Source organism: Camelus dromedarius, chromosome 25, assembly GCF_036321535.1.
Source record: "Camelus dromedarius isolate mCamDro1 chromosome 25, mCamDro1.pat, whole genome shotgun sequence".
In the NCBI taxonomy this organism is placed as follows: Eukaryota; Metazoa; Chordata; class Mammalia; order Artiodactyla; family Camelidae; genus Camelus; species Camelus dromedarius.
In genome coordinates this window covers 4,371,493-4,391,419 of record NC_087460.1, presented here as the reverse complement: position 1 = coordinate 4,391,419, position 19,927 = coordinate 4,371,493, and the positions used below count along the sequence as shown (strand labels likewise).

At 54.6% G+C, this 19,927-nt stretch overlaps 1 protein-coding gene across 4 annotated transcripts in view; it reads left to right on the top strand.

The window, feature by feature from the left end:
• Window positions 1-19,927, top strand: part of VWF (von Willebrand factor) — a 114,124-nt gene that overhangs the window by 74,257 nt on the left and 19,940 nt on the right. For all 4 annotated transcript variants that reach the window (XM_064478957.1, XM_031444272.2, XM_031444271.2 and 1 more), the window contains 13 exons: window positions 299-1,677; window positions 3,070-3,186; window positions 3,268-3,408; window positions 3,706-3,849; window positions 6,152-6,316; window positions 7,546-7,589; window positions 7,871-8,048; window positions 9,038-9,258; window positions 10,453-10,645; window positions 10,809-11,150; window positions 12,867-13,066; window positions 19,099-19,201; window positions 19,552-19,626. In XM_064478957.1, coding sequence (XP_064335027.1) covers window positions 299-1,677; window positions 3,070-3,186; window positions 3,268-3,408; window positions 3,706-3,849; window positions 6,152-6,316; window positions 7,546-7,589; window positions 7,871-8,048; window positions 9,038-9,258; window positions 10,453-10,645; window positions 10,809-11,150; window positions 12,867-13,066; window positions 19,099-19,201; window positions 19,552-19,626 — 3,302 coding nt within the window. The remainder of the gene's footprint in view (window positions 1-298; window positions 1,678-3,069; window positions 3,187-3,267; window positions 3,409-3,705; window positions 3,850-6,151; window positions 6,317-7,545; window positions 7,590-7,870; window positions 8,049-9,037; window positions 9,259-10,452; window positions 10,646-10,808; window positions 11,151-12,866; window positions 13,067-19,098; window positions 19,202-19,551; window positions 19,627-19,927) is intronic.

The following is a 19,927-nucleotide window of genomic DNA, read 5'->3' as shown; positions in this document are numbered from 1 at the left end:
GTGGCTAGAGACGTAGGTTGACAATAAATCAACTTTGAATGGCTGTGTGAGTCGCCGAGAATGAAGAAAGATTCCTTTTCAGGTCCTAGGGTGGGTGAAAGCTTTGGCTTTCAAGGGACTCAAGACTCAGGGGAAGTGTGCATGTGTCTAGGGGGCTCCCGGGGTACTGGGCACGCGTGTTAAAAACCGCTGTCCCTCTTGGGTGGGGACTGAGCCATCCACGGGAGCGTGGGTTCACTGGGCCGAGACGTTCCCGGAGGTTCCTCCCGGACGGTTTTGGTTTCTCCCCCTCCTGCAGTCACTGTGATGGTGTCAACCTCACCTGTGAAGCCTGTGGGGAGCTGAGGGGCTTGGAGGCACCCCCCACCGAAGGCCCGGCCAGCACCACCAGCTCGTACGTGGAGGACACCCCGGAGCCGCCCTTGCACAGCTTCTTGTGCAGCAGACTCCTGGACCTGGTCTTCCTGCTGGACGGCTCCAACAAGCTGTCCGAGGCTGACTTCGGGGTGCTGAAGGACTTCGTGGTAGGCACGATGGAGCGCCTGCACATCTCCCAGAAGCGCATCCGCGTGGCCGTGGTAGAGTACCACGATGGCTCCCACGCCTACATCGCGCTCCGGGACCGGAAGCGACCCTCGGAGCTGCGGCGCATCGCCAGCCAGGTGAAGTACGCGGGCAGCGCGGTGGCCTCCACCAGTGAGGTCCTGAAGTACACGCTCTTCCAGATCTTCAGCAAGATCGACCGGCCCGAAGCCTCCCGCGTGGTCCTGCTGCTCGTGGCCAGCCAGGAGCCCGCCAAGCTGTCCCGGAACTTTGCCCGCTACGTCCAGGGCCTGAAGAAGAAGAAGGTCTCCGTGGTCGCGGTGGGCATCGGTCCCCACGCCAACCTGAAGCAGGTCCGCTTCATTGAGAAGCAGGCCCCCGAGAACAAGGCCTTCGAGCTTGGCGGGGTGGGCGAGCTGGAGCAGCGGAGGGACGAGATCATCGGCTACCTCTGCGACCTCGCCCCCGAAGTGCCCGCCCCGACGCCGCACCCCCACGTGGCGCAGGTCACTGTGGGTCCCGAGCTCCTGGGGGTTTCAACGGCGGGACCCCGGAGGTGCTCCGTGGTCCTGGATGTGGTCTTTGTCCTGGAAGGGTCAGACAAGGTGGGCGAGGCCAACTTCAACAGGAGCACAGAGTTCGTGGCGGAGGTGATTCGGCAGATGGACGTGGGCCAGGACAGCGTCCATGTCGCTGTGCTGCAGTACTCACACGCGGTGGCTGAGGAGTACTCCTTCAGCAAGGCGCAGTCCACGGGGGACGTCCTGCAGCGAGTGCGGGAGATCCGCTACCAGGGCGGCAACGAGACCAACACGGGGCTGGCCCTGCAGTATCTGACCGAGCACAGCTTCTCGGCCAGGGAGGGGGACCGGGAGCAGGCGCCTAACCTGGTCTACATGGTCACAGGGAACCCTGCCTCGGACGAGATCAGGCGGATGCCAGGGGACATCCAGGTGGTGCCCATCGGAGTGGGCCCCAGCGTGGACAGGCAGGAACTGGAGAGGATCGGCTGGCCCAATGCCCCCATCTTCATCCAGGACTTTGAGATGCTCCCCCGAGAGGCTCCTGATCTGGTGCTACAGAGGTGCTGCTCCGAAGAGAGGCCGCACCTCACCACCCTCTCCCCTGCCCCAGGTACGCGGGCGCTTTGTGGGGGTGAGGACCTGGGAGGGCTGGGGGCAGCCTTGGTGGAGGTGCGATGAGTCTCAGGTTCTCATCCTGGCCTCCCTGCTCTGTGCTCGCTCAGACCCCTGCCTTCCGAGTATGTGTGTGTCCTCACCTCCCAGGTAGGAAGGGGCAACTGTGATCCTTTTTTGCTGGAGAATTGTGTTTGCTTCTTATCATGTGTGCTTGAAAATTCAATGGTAATGCAAACCTGTTGTTAAAATTTAAGCAATACCAAGGATATGGAGAAAAAAAAAGATACAAGTCTGACTCTATCACATAGCCTCATCCCCACCAGTGCCACTCCCTGCTTGGAGGCGACCTGTTAAATTTGGTGACTGTCAGCTTTTTGACCTCGCTAGGTGGATAAGATTATTCTAAGTCGCTGACAATCCTGGGGCAAAGCCAGGTCGGGTTCTGGAACCCGACTGCCATAGCTTGCATCCATCTCTGTCACCTCCTAGCTGAGTCATTTTTGGCAGTTATCTTGGTAATCATTTGAGGGTAATTGGGGGCAATTGCTTCTGTGAATATCAGTCTCCTTGTCTGTAAAAATGGCGATAACAATAGTACTTACTTGTAAAATGCTTGGAACAGTACCCCGCACGTAGCAAGTGCTCAGAAGTGGCTGGTCACCACTGCTTTTGGTATGGCCCTGTAAACCAATGCTAATGACTCCCCGATCCCTGGTTCTTGGACATCTTTATTTGGCGTGTTCGGGACCATCCCAGAATGACTAGCCTTCTTTTAATGTCCCTTGATCCTCATGCTTGTTATCTCTGTCTTTGCTTCTTTCTTTTTGCTCTAATCAGAGCCACAGATTTATCTGAGTTCTTGTGGTGTTTCTGCCACAGCCTCACCTTATCAGGTCTCAGAGTGGCGTTTGGGCCAGAGGATGTTTCCTCACCACGACCGTGACCCTGCGCCTAAGCACTGGGTGTATGTAACTGGAACACCCTCCAGCTCCTCACCTGCCCCGTGAGACCCGAGGACTCACAAGCCCACTTCCCAGGGCTGTGCTGCTCCGTGTGCCTGTTTTATGCCCAGTACTTCACTCGAGCCTTGGAGGGTTTGCAGCCTCCTGACACCGAGGGAGAGAGTGCCGCTTGCTCTCGTCTGCAGGCTTCTGAACTGCCTTTGGCTGGAGCTGGAGTCTCCCCAGTGCCTCCGAATGCGGCCCCCTTCCCTCCTGCCTGGCGCAGTCTGCAGTGATGCAGGACCGGGGTGGGGAGGACACATCTCCCTTCTGCGGTGCTGCTGGCTTGGCTGTGCCCTGCACACCCACTGAACGCACGTCTGCCGCAGGGGCCCCGGTGCCTGCCCCCAGTGGCCCTGGTTGCTCCCCTCCTGGTCTCTCTGCAGCCTGCAGTGAGCCCCTGGATGTGGTCCTCCTCCTCGATGGCTCCTCCAGCTCTCCAGCTTCCTACTTTGATGAAATGAAGACTTTCGCCAAGGATTTCATTTCAAAAGCCAATATAGGTGAGTGACGCGCCCGAAGGGGTCTTTCTGGGGCTCCCCGATCCGAAGCGTGACTTCCGCCCGTGTTCTCTCCCGCCGCAGGGCCTCAGCTCACCCAGGTGTCCGTGCTGCAGTATGGAAGCATCACCACCGCTGACGTGCCGTGGGACGTGGCCCAGGCGGCAGGCCACCTGCTGAGCCTCGTGGACCTCATGCAGCGGGAGGGCGGCCCCAGCCAGATCGGTAACGCGGTTGCGGGCTGTGCGCAGGAGCCGCGTCTGGTCCGGTTCCTGGCATAAGTGACCAAGCGACCCCGACCAGCCGCTTGGCTCCTTGCTCTTAGATTTCTTTCCCGTAAAGTGAGGACCTGGATGCCCACCAGGCCCCCTCCCTGTCTCCCTCGCGTGGGAGACTCTCTGAGTCTCTGGATCGCTCCGTTTCCTTGACCTCAGGCTCCACCCCGAGATAGGATGCCCAGCTGCTCCAAAAGCCCCTTCCCCACGTCAGAGCTGACTTGTGCGGCCCGTTCTCCATTCTCAGGGGCTGCCTTGGCCTTTGCGGTGCGATACGTCACTTCCGAGGTCCACGGTGCCAGGCCCGGCGCCTCCAAGGCGGTGGTGATCCTGGTCACGGAGGCCTCCGTGGATTCAGTTGATGAAGCAGCCGCTGCCGCCAGATCCAACCGTGAGTGTCCGGGGAGCTGTCCTGAGACCCCCGGCCCCAGCCTGCTGGAGGACTGCGCGTGGGCGGCCGTTACTTCCCGAGACCCCACCTGATTTTAAATGCTTCATTCCCACTCTGGCCTGGTTTCAAACACCTGGAAATTGCCCAATCTCTGTGTTATTTGGAAACCAAACAGTGGTACACACGTATTTATCCTTCATTTGTCTGCATGCTTTGGACTGTAACCTTTAATTTCTCCAAATTTTCCCTGTGCATCCAGGGGTGGGTCATACCTCCACTCCTGTCCTTTTGTAGTGGCGGCAGCCTTGGCGTCTCCCTACTCTAATGTGTCTGAGGCTAGAGTGAGTCATTCCATGGCTTCGAGAACCATCAGGGACCTTCTTGTGCTCAGAGCTCTGGTCTAGTACCAGCCTAAGGGCTTGGGGGCGCTGGATGGACGAGAGACCGAGGCTGCTGCTTTGAAGGGGGTGGAGGCGGGTGTGCCCCAGGCCCAGGACCTCGTGAGCACCAACAGTGCATGAGCCGGGCTGGTGGTGTCGTGCCGGGAGGGCTGGGTGAGTGGAAGGACGTCCTCTCACTCCACCGGGAGAACGGCTCATCCTTCAGAACCCTGCTCGGGAGTTGTCTTTCCTCTGACGTCCTACCGAGAGTTATTCACTCCCTTTTCTGCACCCTCTCTGAACCACTCCAAATGCACAAACCACTTTGCTTTTATTTGTTACCTGTCTGGTTTTTTTGCACAAACTGGAGCCAGGGCAAAACCTTGCTTATTTCTGTATTATATGTACCTGATGCACAAAATAGGTGCCCATTCAATGTTTGTTGATTGAATGAATGTGACATATTGGTGAAATCTGTTGTTTGTGGGAAGAAGACCCTAGAAAGGGTGTGTATTGGGGTGATAGGACCAGCTCACAAGAGCAGAAAAGCTGCCAGCCAAAAGTCATCCTCAGGAGACTGCAGATACCCGGAACTTTCTGGAGGAGTAATTGGGGGTCTTTTCAGCATGGAGACTTTTCTCTTTTAGTATCAAGAATCCAAAGAAAGACTTTCGTCAGGAAAGGGAGCAGCCATGGTCTGGAGGCAACAGACGTGATCTCGGGCGTGTCACTTACCCATTTAAGGCCTCAGTTTCTCGTCTGTGGATGCACGTACCCTGGGCTCCGTCCTGTGACTTTTTCTCTTCCCTCTGTACTCCGACCCCTGGTCTCATTCAGTGTCATGCTCTCGATACACTTAAGCAGCACTGACTTCAAAGTTCCTGTCTCCGGCCTGGCTCTCTCACCTAAATACTCTACCAGGAACTCAGGAAACTGAATTCCTGACCTTCCCACCCAAGGTCTCTTCCCCCTGCGATCTCTCCCATCTTCGAAAATGGCGGTTCCACCCTCCCAGTTGCTCAGCCCCCAAACCTCAGCATCCTTGATTCCCCTTTTTCTCTCAGACCCCCATCCCATCCAGCCACACACTGTAGCTCCGTCTTCAGAATACATGGAGAGCCCCTCCACCTCCATGCCACCCCCACCACTGTCCCCATCGTCTCTCACCCGGATGATCATCACGGCTTTCTAACCTGGAGCCCCCGCTTCCACCCTTGTCCCCTGGAGTTCGTCATCAACACAGCAGCTTACTGACCCTTTAAAAATTGAAGTCGGCCACTCATGTCACTGCTCTGCTCCAAAGGCTCGGCTGGCTTCCCATTCTGCTCAGATAACACGTTAAGTCCTGCCCGTGGTGTCTGAAGCTTTGTGCGATCTGTGCTCTTCTCCCACTGTTGGCTCTGCTCCAGCCACCCTGGCCTGTGCAGTCAGACTTCTGCCCCTGGGCCTTTGCATGCACTGTCTCTTGCTCAGAATGTCCTCTTGGCTCCTTCTGTCCTTCTTCTTTTCCCTGAACACACCTCCAGCATCCTTGTATGAAACAATAACCCTCACCCCTACCCCTGGTCACTCCTATCCCCCTTAACCCATTTTGTTTTTTTTCTAAGCACTTACCTGTATCTGAAATACTAGGTATTTACTTATTTGCGTATTTGTTGTCTGGCTGTCCCCAGTGTAAGCTCCATGAGGACAGGGACTTGACCTGCTTGGCTCACTGTATCCCCACTGCCTAGCACAGTACCTGACACAGAGTAGGAGCTCGGTAATGTTTGCTGACTGACCAAACGACCTCCTCACGGGGTCGGTGTAAGTGACCAGTCTGGGAAATATGAAGCTTTATACATGTGCTGGGTACAGCTTCAGGCCAGCTCCTTCTGAAGCAGGTTGACACAGACCCCTTCTTGCTCCTCTGCTAACTCTAGGAGTGGCAGTGTTCCCCATTGGAATTGGGGATCGGTACGACCCAGCCCAGCTGAGGACCTTGGCAGGCCCAGGGGCCAGCTCCAACGTGCTGAAGCTCCAGCGAATCGAAGACCTCCCCACCATGGTCACCCTGGGCGACTCCTTCCACCACAAGCTGTGTTCTGGTGAGTCTTACGTATCTGTTGTGTCCCTCTTAACACAAAAACAAAAACAAAACCCATTCCAGAGACGTGGGGTGCCCAGGCACAAGATTTGGCCTGGAGTGAAGATGCTTTCTTAGACCAGGACCTGTAAGTTTCTACTCGTGGGAGGTCGTGTGACAAACCTCCAGGAGGCCGTAAGAAAGCTGTGTGTGTGGGGGCCTTCTTCCATCCCAGCTGTCCGCTCAGATGTGAGAGAAAGCCCACGCCTGCCTGTGCAGAGGCTGTCAGACCAAGAAGTGAGGACGGAAGCAGGGACCCCCAGCATCCTCAGATCAGGGCCCTCTTCCCCGTGCCATCCTCACCCGCAGCGTGGGCAGAGAGGGCTTCAGGAAAGCAGCAAAATTCACTGTAGAGCACGGGGAGTTGTATTCAGCATCTTATTGTAGCCCAGAATGGGATATAATCTGAAAAACCATATCTGAGTCACTTTGCTGCACATCTGAGAACTAACACAATATTGTAAATCAGCCATAAACTTCATTTAAAAAAAAAAAGGAAATGAAGGGCGCGAGGGTAGAGCTCAGTGGTGGAGCGTGTGCTTAGCACGCTCAAGGGTCAGTCCCCAGGACCTCCGCTAAAATAAATAAATGGAATTGCCTCCCCCCCAAAGAAAAAACTAAGAATAAACTAATTTTTGTAAATGAAAAGATAAGGGAAAAAAGAAATACAGCAACATAGACTCTGCCATCAGATTGCCATCATTTAAGTTGATTTAAGATGAGAATCTTTTTTTTTTTAACTACACCTTTTTTTTTTAAACCTAGTTTTACGTATTTTCCTAATGTAATTGGCCGTGGGTCAAAACCCAGTGCAGAGTTCTCGCCCTTCTCGACGAGCTGAGGGCTCGCCTGGGAGGAGTCTGCAAGCTCCCTCTCAGGCCTTCAGCCTCTTGCCTCATGCCCCTCCGCTCACTAGGCCCCGGTCTGCGCAGGAAGGGGGAAAGGGAGGCGGGGTTCGTGGTTCCTGGCGTGCTGGCTGTGCTGTCACTAGCAAGCACCCGGCATGCCCGGAGGCCCGCGCCACGTCCGCCCCGCATCTCGTGCGCCTGCACCCCCCGCCGCTAAACCCACGCACAGTCCTTTCAGAGTCAGTCCGACTTCGGGGCTAGCCAGGCGGCCCGCGCGGATGCTGCGAGCAGCTCGGGATGTCTGGGCGGTGGGGAGCGGAGGCCTGACTTGGGTCTGTTTCAGAGTTCGTCAGAGTCTGCGTGGATGAGGACGGGGGTGAGAGGAGGGTAAGCTCCTTTCTGTTAACTTTGAAGGAAAGATCTGGAATGTGTGCTGGGGCCCTTGTTCCCAGGTTACCTTTTCCCACTGTGGTCTTGGTCCATTGCTCCCTCTGACCATTATAGCTTGTTTTTGGGGGAAGTGGGTGGTGAATCTCATCTCCTGCATCCTGTCTTCTTGCCATTTAGGCCCACGTCCTAGTCTCCTTGTCTTCTGAGGGGTCAGTTGCCTGGTGGATGTCGAAGTGCCTCATTCTAGTCCCTGCCTGAATCTGCTTCTTTCTCTGCAGCCCGGGGACGTCTGGACCTTGCCGGATCAGTGCCACACAGTGACCTGCCTGCCAGATGGCCAGACCTTGCTGAAGAGCCATCGGGTCAACTGTGACCAGGGGCCACGGCCTTCCTGCCCCAACAGCCAGTCCCCTATCCGGGTGGAGGAGACCTGTGGCTGCCGCTGGACCTGCCCCTGTGAGTCCTTTGTTTCCCCAGCTGGACTGTGTTAAGGGAGTGGTGCTTTTAGCCTGACTGTGCAGAAGGTGACCGCCCCAAAGCCCCCTTTCCCTCCCCACCACACTGCCTGTGCTGCCTCGATCCCCAGTCACCTGTGCGGGTGGAGGCCACCGGAGCCTGGCTGAGGGCGAGGGACGTTAGTGTGGCCTCGCTGATCCGCTGCCTCGGCCTCTCAGTTCTCGGGTTTCCATTCACCCACTGCTGTTGATGTGGTCATGGTTTGGCTGGAAAACTCATCCCTAACTCCGTATAAGTCCAAGAATAGCTTTCAAATCATGCCTTCCAGTGGGGGGTTTATGGAATCATCTGCTGTAGCTGCAAGACGGTTAGTCTTCCCAAGTGGTGTTTTAATAGGAACCTTGAGGACCTGCTGACTGTGTGAGTGAATGAGTGGCAGACGAGTGGCGTGCTGAGACCCGACCATTTGTTTTGGCTTCAGGAATATTTCTCCTGCACCATCTCTTCAGGGATCAAGTTGACATGGCCACTTGTACCATTAGTCACTTGGCAGCTGAAAGGACTGTGTCTTTGGGGGAACTTTCTTTACAGTGAGATCATGACTTCATGGTTTCAGCGAGTCGTAACACCCCCGGAACTTAGCTTTGTTTCTTGGGCCAAGGCATCCTTGCAGGGTAGATCATTAAATTTTCACATTTAAATGTTTTGGAAGTATGGTTCTGTAATTTGCCACGTTTTAATGTAATACTTGTCCTTTTAAACCTTCTCCAGGAAAATATTTAATGGCCAAGTGTCATTTCCCTAAGCCACTCCACCTCCCAGAATCTCAGTTTCCTAAATCTGTAAAAAGGAGGAAGAGACCGCATGGCTTCACAAGGGCCATTCAGCTCTCAGCGTTGGTTTCCCGTGCGCGACTTGGGGACACCTGGCTCTCTGCACGTAAGGGAGTTTGGACAGTATCATATCCATTGTGTGCTCTCCCCACCCAGGTGTGTGCACCGGCAGCTCTACCCGGCACATCGTGACCTTTGACGGACAGAATTTCAAGCTGACTGGCAGCTGCTCGTATGTCCTGTTTCACAGCAAGGAGCAGGACCTGGAGGTGGTTCTCCATAGCGGTGCCTGCGGCACTGGGGCGAGGCAGGCCTGTGTGACAGCCATTGAGGTGAAGCACGACGGCCTCTCCATCCAGCTCCGCAGCGACATGCAGGTGAGCAGCGCTTTCCGAGGGCCCCCTGGAGAGGCAGCAGCAGAACCTTGGGAGAGCCACGCCGACCTGGGGGCAGCTGGTTTTGGCTGATGCTTCCGTCAGGGACTCGGCCTTCTGCCTGATTAGCAGAGCACGACCTTCGCAGGAGAGGGCTTCCTGCCGTGCCCCTTGTGCTGGGACTTCATGTTGTTCTGGGCCCAGATTAGAAGAAAGGGTCAGTTTCAGGTAGCATTAAATTGTGAATTTAGTGCCAGTTTCTGGCACTAGTAGAAAATCGGGGCTGACGGCAGTGCGCGTTACCCAGCAGACGTCATGAGCTCAGTGCCTAGGGCCTGCGAGCCTTCCAAGGGAAAGTATTTAGGGCTTGGATCAGGGCCCGTGAAAATACCTCGGGTCCAAACAAAACGTGTGGCCCCCAAATTTGAAAGGAAGACTGCAAAACTGATAAAAGTCTATGTTTAATTAGACGTTTACAAGAGGTTACATTATGCCGACTTCTTCACACGTTCATTTAGAAATTGTAAATATTCCGTCACGCAAAACCAACTCATAGGTTAGATCTTCTCACCTTGCAAGAATTCTTGAACAGGCTCAGTAATTGCTGGAAAAAAAAAATCACAGCTCATCATGTATTAAATGGGTTGCTCGTAGCCAAAAATTTAAAAATCAAAAGGCTAGAAAGCCTTCCAAAGTTTTTACAGCAAAAATTATATTCCTCGTGGGATGTGAGTTCACTTGAATATGTTTGATGTGATGTATGTAGTGGTGTCTCCGAAGAGCCAGTGAGCAAAATAAGATAAAATGAGATTAAAAAGCAAAACTCTTAAAGCAGTCCTATTAGACGTTCCTGGGGCCGGGGCCCTGATGAGCTGGCAGAATGGTGATGTCCCCAGCCCGTCTGGAGGGGTCATCCTTCCCTGCCGAGTGTGTGCAGACGCAAGGTTCCCCTGAAGCCCGGGGCTCTTGGGTTGCAGATGCACGGCTGTCTGTCCAGCACTGTAATAGCCTGCTCTCCTGCCAAGCTCTGCAAAGCCCTTTTATCGTAGAAGAGCTGCTGACAAGCATCCGGGTCTGTGGATAACGGCAGAGTTGAGTGTGTAGGGCCCGCTGGGAACTTCAGGAAGAGGCTAAGAGTGAAATCCTAGGAGTCCTCGTTGCCATGACTCTGGATGGGCTGTTTTCTTCTTTGGGCAGGTGGAGGTGAATGGGAGACTGGTCTCTGTCCCTTACACGGGTGGGAACCTGGAGGTCAGTGTCTATGGGACCATCATGTATGAGGTCAGATTCAACCATCTCGGCCACATCTTCACCTTCACCCCCCAAAACAACGAGTTCCAGCTGCAGCTGAGCCCGAAGACCTTTGCCTCGAAGGTGTACGGTCTCTGTGGTAAGGACATCTTCTCAACTCTCCTCTTTAACATAAACCCTCCTTGCTCTGTTACTCGTCCAGTAGCGAGGTTCAGAGGTCGGCAGGGATGGAGAATGGCCGGGTCTTAGCATCAAGGGGTTGGTACCCTGGCCTCCCAACTGTGTCTTTCCTGTTTTTCTAGGGATCTGTGATGAGAACGGGGCCAATGACTTCATGCTGAAGGATGGCACGGTCACCACAGACTGGAGGACGCTGGTCCAGGAGTGGACGGTACAGCAGCCGGGGCAGACGTGCCAGTCGGTTCCCGAGGAGCAGTGTCCTGTACCCGGGGCCTCTCCCTGCCACGTCATCCTCTCAGCACTGTTTGCCGAGTGCCACAAGGTTGTGGCTCCGGCCACATTTCATGCAATCTGCCAGCAAGAGAGTTGCCACCAGGAGAAAGTGTGCGAGGCAGTCGCCTCTTACGCCCACCTCTGTCGGACCAAGGGGGTGTGTGTTGACTGGAGGACCCCTGAGTTCTGCGGTGAGTCTCCATGGGTGCCCCTGAGTGCTGTGCAGACCAGCTGACAGCTGGCCTGCTCATCCTCTCTGGGCCTCACATTCTTTATTTGTGTAATGAAAATCAACACGGCTGCATTTCCTAAGATTCCATAGGATCAGATAAGATGGCAGGTGCATAAGCATTTGGATGTAGAATTCCTACGTAAATGAAAGCGTGGTCCTTTCTATAAGTATTTCTGTAGTTCACACAAATGTGATTTTAGTGTGTCAGACACATCCAGCCACCAGCAAGGTGCAGAACGACCAGTCGCGTTGAAGCTGGAATCGCAGCAAGCTTCAGCAAGGGCTCACAGAGCAGGCCAGGCCGGGGTGGGGTTTTGGAATGTGAGGGGAATTCGCCATCTGAACACCACCTGGGCTGCTTAGTTCCAAGCAGCCCAGGATTGCTGTGCAGACACCTCCCCCAGCTCGGCTTCCTCGCTTGGACTTCACATTTACGATTTACCGTGTGGGGGATCCCCAAACTGAGTCAGATGTGGCTCCTGCCCTCAGGGGGCGCTGAAGGCACCCTCGGTTTCTAATGTGATCCCTGATTTTTTTTTCCTGAGGGAAATTAGTCCGTACAAGCATCTCGGAGTCTCACGGCTTACTGTTCTAGTGCCGTCACAGCTTCCGCCCGGGGCTGGAGGGCTGCACGCCCTGTCCCAGCTCAGCTGGGCCTCAGCTATTCTCCTCAGCTTTCTGGGCCTCAGTGTCTGCATCTCAGAGTGAGCTAGTCGGCCTAGATGACTCCCAGGCATCTTCAAGTGCTGGCTTTCTGAGTCCGTATGGAAGATGCTGCCTCCTTCCGGTCTGCCTGCAGGGGGAAATGTTAGCTTCTGAGTTACTGACCGCACCTTCTCTGCCTATTAATGTCTTTATCTACCTCCTGGCAATTTGTTGTGCATTTATAGGAAAATCCTCGGTGCTCTAAATCCTTGGAAACCTCTCTACCATCTGCCCTGGCACCGTGAAAATGGGAGGGCGGGGCTGAGCAGGACCTGGCTGGGGGAAGTGGGCCCTTGGTACCTTTTCTCCGAGGCAGCCCTTCAGAGCTGCGGATCCCTGTCTGAGTTCAAGAGGATTTTTAAAGCATTAAACATACCTGCATTCAAAGAAAAGAACCATGAAACTTCCTAAGGGCACACAGGTTCACATAGTCAGCTGGGACTCAACTTGGCTGCACGTAGGCGAGAAGTGAAGTTCTCTGTCCCACAGCTGGTCAGAGGGAGCTGGCTCCAGCTGTTTCTGGGTCTCAAAGTGGAGTCCGGTTTTTCGCTCCACCCTCACCTGGGTGTGCCCTTTCCTCATGGTTTAGGAGGGAGCTCTCCCCATCACATCCAGGTTCCAAGCGGCGGATGAGAGGAAGGAGGGAAAAGGGACGAAGGCACAGCTGTCTGACAGGAAACCATCCCCGGAAGCTGCCCTGAGAGTCCGCACTTGTTCACTGGTCAGAGCTTAGTCACAGGGCCACACTTAGCTACAAGGGAGGCTGGGAAATGTCACCTGTGTTATGGGCGGTCACGTGCCACCAGCTTAAAGGCCTATTTCTACGGACATCGGGGAGAGTGAAAATCGGTGGACCCCAGCCGCTTCTGCCGCAGCGAGGTTGTCAGAGGGTCCCCCACCTTGAGTCGCTGTGCCTGCTTCTGTCTGGTGGGCGCGGACCCTCGAGACTGACCCCCTTCTCCCCCTGCAGCTGTGTCCTGCCCACCGTCCCTGGTGTACAACCACTGTGAGTCCCGCTGCCCCCAGCACTGTGAGGGCAATTCCAGCTCCTGCGGGGACCATCCCTCGGAAGGCTGCTTCTGCCCCCCGCACCAGGTGATGCTGAAAGGCGGCTGTGTCCCCGAGGAGGCCTGCACCCAGTGTGTCGGTGACGATGGAACCCGGCACCAGGTAGGGGCCCTGCTCTCTCGCCTCCCGCGGGGCTGCTTCCCTCTGGGTTCAGTAGGGGGCCGTGCTCACCGGTGACTGGCTCCTTCCAACCCTGGCAGCAGGGGTCTCCGAGGGACAGGGTGTGTGGCATAATGGCTTTGGAGTCGGACACATCTTGGTTCAAATCCCAGGTCTGTCATGTGTTAGCTGTGTGATCAAACACCGGACGCATCACTGCTACTATTGATTTTGTCATTACAGTCCCGTAAGTCAAATGCTAGGAACCCAGGAGGGGGTGGGAAAAGAGTATTTTACATGGTGGTGTCTACCATCATTAAGACATGGGGTGTGCCTTGCATTGTACCAAGCATGACATGTTCATTATTTCAGCGTTTTTCTAAGGTGTGTTTTGCAGGCAGGGTATTAATGGTTACCTGTGGGCGAGAAGGTTTAAAGAACACGAGCTAATAAGGAAGTGAGACTGGTTTTTTTATTAGAGCTTTTAATGAGCTCAGGTACATTGCAGATGTTGAAGAGCATCTCCAGCTTCTCAGACTAATGAGACCATGGAATTGTCTGTGTGGTGGAGTGAGTGTGAGCATCAGTGTGTGTGTGTGTGTGTGTGTGTGCGCGCGCGCACGCAGCATCTCCTCGGACTAGGGTTCCACAGGACACGCTGGTGTATGTTACATCATCTCGTAAGTACAGAACATCTACGAGGAGTCGAAGGCTTGGAGAGCTTGGTACCTTGCCCATGGACTCAGTTTGTAAGTGACGGAGTTGGAGGTTGGAGTCAGTATTTGAAGATCCGTCTGACTCCAAAGGGCTTGCTCTTTCTGATATATGAAATTTCCCTTTTGCTAGGTCTCCTTTGGGCTGATTTGCTTGGAAGTCATCCATCCTTTCAGCCTTTTAGGAGTCATTATTTTGAAAGGCTGTTTACCAAACTCCTTCATCTTGGCCTCAGATGGCAGTCCTGTCTCCAGAGTTGCCAACATTACACTGTCAGGCCTGGGGCAGCGTGTGTCTGTGGACGTGTGAATGTGGGGAGTGGTCCTGTCCTTCATCCTGGAGGTGATACCGCAGAGCATGGTAGAGGGGAGCACGTTTGGCTTCTAGCAAAGGAGGATGTGGTCCATGATCGTGGTCTGCACCCAAGATCTACCATCCCCACCATCACCCAGGAAGCACCTTAATCCCTAAGTCGACCAGGTGGGGTGACTTAGCACTATGTTTAATCACTACAAGGAGAACTCATGGTGAAGCTAGCTAACCAACCCGGGGAATGATGAAAACAGTAATTCTAGTAATAAACTATTCTGTTCCTGACATAAGCCAGGGAACATCCATTTCATATGATTGTCCGCAAAGCTCCGTAGGGTAATTATCACACGTTCCATTGAACGGATGAGGAAACAGGCTCAGATGACATGAGGTGATAACACTGGGATTCCGATTCACCACTCCAGGTCGCCCCACAGTGTCCTAGCCCTGCCACTGGTCTCTCGGGGACTGTGAGCTGAGCTCTGAGCTGCCCGGGTGTCCGTGTAAGCAGGACGTCCGTTAGGCTATTACTTGGATGGTTCCATCGACTCTGTTTTGTTGTGGGCTTTGTCCTGGTGGATCCTGTTTGTTCTCACAGGGTAACAGGTAAACTAGGAGGGAAGCCCAGTCACCCTCTACTGCTGGATTTCAACTGGACCATAATATTCCCCAAACAAGTGGACAAAACCTGACCTGCAGAGCTCGTGGCTCCCGCTGGGCTCAGGTGACGTGCACCACTATCACGTGGTGTGACACCCAGCGGTAGCTTCAGGCTGGTGTTTGCTGTTGGTGGCAGGGTGTCCTCAGAGGGAGGCAGAAGTGGTCTCCACTCCTCTTCCTTGGCATCTGTGATGAGAAGGAGGCTCAAGTTTGCATTTCTGGCTCCATGAGTGTCAGATGTCTGCAGGGTCCTGAAAGCAGGAAGCTTGTGAATTTGATCTTAGGGTCTCCACCCCCCCTTCCCCACCCCTCCCCTCTGACCCTCTTCCCCTTTCGCTGCTCCTCTCTCGTCCAACACATTGGAACATGCCTCGGAGTCTTGTGAAGAGTGCATCCAAATAGTGCAGAACTTTGGACACAGAAAAGTCTCATAAATGTATTTTAAAATCAAGTGACATAAAACTAGTTAATAAAAAACTATGCAGGGAACACAGCCGGTTTTCGTTGTTTCACAAAATACAATTTAAATGGACGAAAACAGATATCCAGCCATCTGTGATTTCAGCTTTTACTTTCAAAGCAGAGAAAGAATCAAACCCTCATATGAAGAACATTTCCATTAAATGAATTTTCTTTAAACTGAGAAAGTACAGCCTAGAAAACTTTTCCTCGGGGAAATAAACCCAGGGTATAAATCTCCTGCGGGAACTTTGGAAGGCAAAATATTTACCAGTTTCCATAGCTCTTGTTTATTTTACAAAATGCACTCTGAAGATGTGAGTCTTTGTAGGGGCTCAGAAGGGATCCAGGGGCCCAGAGGCTGTCTCGCCATCGGTGATGGGGGTGGGGCTGGGGTGGGGTGCCACCAAGTGCAGGGCAGTCACTGCTCCTGCTCGGGTCCACGCCTCCCTCACCCGGCCGTCGCGCCTGAGCCTCCGTTTCCTCTCTGGTGCCTGGTGCCCCGCGGGCTCAGCGCTGACGTTAGATCGCGTCTCCCCGCAAGCGCGGGCCGTGGAGGGCGGCGCACGATGGCTTGCCGAGTCCCTTCTGCGACCTCAGGCTCTGGAGGCTTCACGTGTCCCTTGCCGCGTTCTCTGCAGGTGTTCTTGTGTCATCGTTGGTCAGCCTTTAACTCCGGCCAACTCTCTCACCTGTTCTCCTGCCCAGGTACAGTCACGCCCGGGCCCCCCGGAACCCGGGGGCAGAGATGGGGCTCCCGGGGGTCGGCTCGTCCTGGTGCAAGACTGCCACCTGCTGGCCGGTTGGCTGCACGACCCGCCAGGTGTGCGGCTGGAGAGCTGGCTGCCGGTGCTTCTAGCAGCTTAGCCCTCGCCAGAAAGGGCTTTTTCAGGGGCCATAGGTTCTGTCTCCTGCCTCATTAAAACTTACTGGGAAAACAGAAATCCCTGAAGGAGGAGGTTCAACACCTGCTCTTGGTCATCTGTTGTGATGTTGCCCAAGATAGTTGGAAAGTCGTATTATTTCTTTCTGAATTTTCAGTGTCTAAAGTTCAGTTTTAGAAACGGGGAAAAAAACCCCCAATATATAAATATATATCTCCTTTCTTATCTCATCACTTTTTCCATTTAAAACTCTAAATAAAGATGCCACGATTTACCGTTTTCTGGGCATCAACCTTCAGTGTAAGAGAGCAGGGAGGAGGCAGGGTGGGGATGGGAGAGGTGCCCCCGCGCTCCCCGACTCTGCCCGGGTTCCCTGTTCCGGGCCTCTGAGTCCAGCGCCCTGTGCCCCTCCTGGGCCGCCCCAGCCTCTTGGAGAAGCTGGCACAGCAGCTGCTGCGGCCTCTCTTCTCGTTTCCTTGTCTTCGTCCCACCCTCTGCACCTGCTCACTCGTGCCAAGCTTGTCCCTGTTTAACTCCCTTCCCTTTGAGGCGAGTCCTGCTTGCAAAGCCTCAAGGCTGCGTGTTGCCCAAGTTCAGCACAATCTCTTGCAGTGGACGGGGAGGACCCCCAAGGGCGTTTCTGGATTTCCTCTCCCTCCCCTTTGCCCGGCTCCTCCCCTCCCTTCACAGGTGTACCTCCCTGAGGCCTCTCAGGAGCCCCCACCCCTAGGGAACTCTTTTTTGCACTCTAGGGCTCTTTTATTTTTTATTTTTTTAAAAATCAGGTTTATTGAAGTAGAGTTTACAGACAGTAAATAGCACCAAATATAAATGTACAATTTGGTGGGTTTTGACAAGTGTGCACCCAGAAAACTGTTGTCACAGTCAAGATGACAAAAATCCCTGTCACCTCCAAAAGTTTTCCGATGCCCCTTTTTAATACACCCCGACCCCCATCTCCCACCGCCAGGCAGCTACTGGTTTGCCTCCTGTCACCATAGATTCATTTATGTTTTCTGGAATTTTATAGAAGTAGAATCATGCAGTGTTTATTCCTCTTTGTCTGACTTCTTTCACTCAGCATCACACTTTCCAGATCCGTGCTTGTCGTGTGGTCCAGGGTTTATTCTGATGGCTGAGCAGTATCCCGTGGTGTGGCCCTGTCGCAGTTTACTGATCTCACTCAACTTTTCACGGCTGAGTCTTACTTCTTCGGCTTACACGTCAGTCACTTTGAGGGCTGGGACTGTGTGCTCAGTGCCGGTCCCTCTCACAGCCCCACAGCGTCCGTGCTGTGCCCGGTGGTGGCAGTCTGGAGAGAGAGAGAGCACGTGGTGTCCGGGGCCACATCCTGGCTGTGCCAGCTGGCCGGGTTCCTTCCCTGAGCCTCAGAGTCATCACTGGCTGATATAGGTCACGGTCGTATTCATCTGCAGGGCTGTTGGAAGGAAGACACAGCGAGTAAGGGAAGCACCTCGAACGTATTTAATGCTACTTGTTACTGGGAGGCAGCAGAGCCCAGTGTTAAAACAAAGGCGGATTCTGCCTCAAGGTATTTTTAAATTTCTTCTTTGATTTAATCGTTGACCCACTGGGATTTTAGCAGCCTGTTATTCAGTCTCCATGCAATCTTTTTTTTTCCTCCACGTTTCTTTCTGTGGTTGCTTTCTAGTTTCATGCCACTGTGGTCAGAAAAGACACGTGAAATAATTTCTATCCTCTTTAATTTGCTGAGGCTTCTTTTGTGTCCGCGTATGTGGTCTATCTTAGAGAATGTTCTCTGTGCACTTTGAAAGCATGTATATTCTGTGCTTTTTGTTGGGGGAGGGTGGATTGTGGGTCCCAGTGTCTGCTCTGTGCTGTGACGACGTGACCCCTTGCAAGTGCCTCAGTTTTCTCACTTGACAAGTGGGTACAATAGTAAGAATGTCTCGGTCGCAGGGCTGCGGCGGGGATTGGATGAGTGATTTACGTAAAGCCCTTAAATCTTGCCACGCAGCACCTGCCCTCGACGGGCGGGGGCTGTCGTGTGTGTGGACTGAGTGGAGGGTGCCAAGGGGCTGCACCTGAGGTTTAGTCCCTCCGAGGATGCAGGGTGGGCAGCTCGTAGGAGGGGGTTTACTCGGCGATCACTTGTTTCCTTCCTCTCAGCTACTGATGCTGACCGGGAAGCCGATGGAATAAGCGAGATCTTCTTGACCTGGGAACTTTTTAGTGGACTTTGAGCTGCTGGATACGAATGCATTTATTCAGGGGCGATTTAACCATAGTTTCACGTGATGGCCGAGTCTAGAGGGAGACCCCGTCTGGGCTCTGCTGTCACTGCCTCCCGTCCCGGGCCATCCAGAGAGGCAGGCGGGCAGGAGGGAGCCAGGCAGCAGCGCAGTGGGGTGCGGCCCCCTGACCTCGAAGCCCTCATGTAGTGGGGGTGCGTGCAGCCCTGAGAGTGTCACTTTACCACCTGGGAGGAACCTCGCCTGGAAATGCACATGGGTCTCAAAAATCACACCCAGCCCCAATAATGTCACGATTCTGAAAGTTTTGCTGTCCCTGCTTCAACTCTCCCTGCTCCACAGTCTAAAATCAACTGCAGAAATGCTTGGAATCTCTCCAAGCTGCATCCCAGCCTCTCCTTTGGCTTGGGAGGTGGCCAGCGGGCTGAAACGGGAATTCGCACTTCTGGCCTTGCTTGGTTTTAGAGCCACCATCAGAGAAGGCTGCAGGAGAGCTCCACGTTTTCTGAAATCTGGGGTTTGTCCTTCCTGAGGGTATGAAGCGGTGGGGGCTGGTCTCCCCAGGCGCCCCTGGTGCCCCTCCTTCTTGGGACCCCACAGCATCTGTCAGCCTGCCCGGGTTCACCTGCGGGGCTCTGACACAGGCGTGGCTCAGGCTCTGCCCCCCATCCCAGGAGACCAAGCCAGAGGTTGGGGGGACCCGACTTCCATGAAGGCCTGGGCTTTGTGTCCCCAGTGCCCTGGTTCCTCTCTGAACCTCCTTTCCCCTCAGTTCCTAGAAACGTGGGTCCCGGACCACCAGCCCTGCCAGATCTGCATGTGTCTTAGCGGGCAGAGGGTCAATTGCACGGCACAGCCCTGCCCCACAGCCAGAGGTGAGTGCCCCTCCCCGAAGGGTGCCCCGTCTTCAGACCTGGTGGACTAGGTCCAAATGTGGATGTCTCCTTGCCAGCCCCGCCCTCCTCGCCTCTCTGGGCTGGGGTCCCCTGCCTGCACGTGGGGTGGAGCTCTTGGGGTGAGCCTGCCCCCGTCCCCACCTTGGCCCTCAGTCTCGGTCTCCTGAGGGCACACAAGGGGGACAGCAGGACACAGCGGGGAGACCCACGGTCAGAGGGCCCACGCCCGACTCCTCCCCTGCAGGGCCTGTGCTGGGTGCCTGTGGGCCAGAGTCCGCAGCGTGTACCGTTACCCACTTCCCTGACCCCTGCGGCCTCTTCTCCCCCAGCTCCCGCGTGCGGCCCGTGTGAAGTGGCCCGTCTCCGCCAGGGCTCGCGCCAGTGCTGCCCCGAGTACGAGTGTGGTACGTGCCCCCTCCCCCCGGCCTTTCTCCAGGTCCCTCCCCAGCCCCGCCCCGGGGAGCCAGGGGTACCACCGATGCCACCGATGTCACGGGTGGTTGGGAGCAGGCTGTGGACTTTCCAAAACTTGGAGAGAGTAGCCTCTGGAAAACAATTTGCTTCCTAGAAAAACCCTGCAGGGACTTACTGAGTGTAAGGTTGCAGAGCATGAAAAGCGGTGGGGTACAGTGTTCCCAGCAGCGCTGTCTGCAATAGCCAAGATGCAGAAGCAACCTGACTGCCCATCGGCAGATGCCTGGTTGA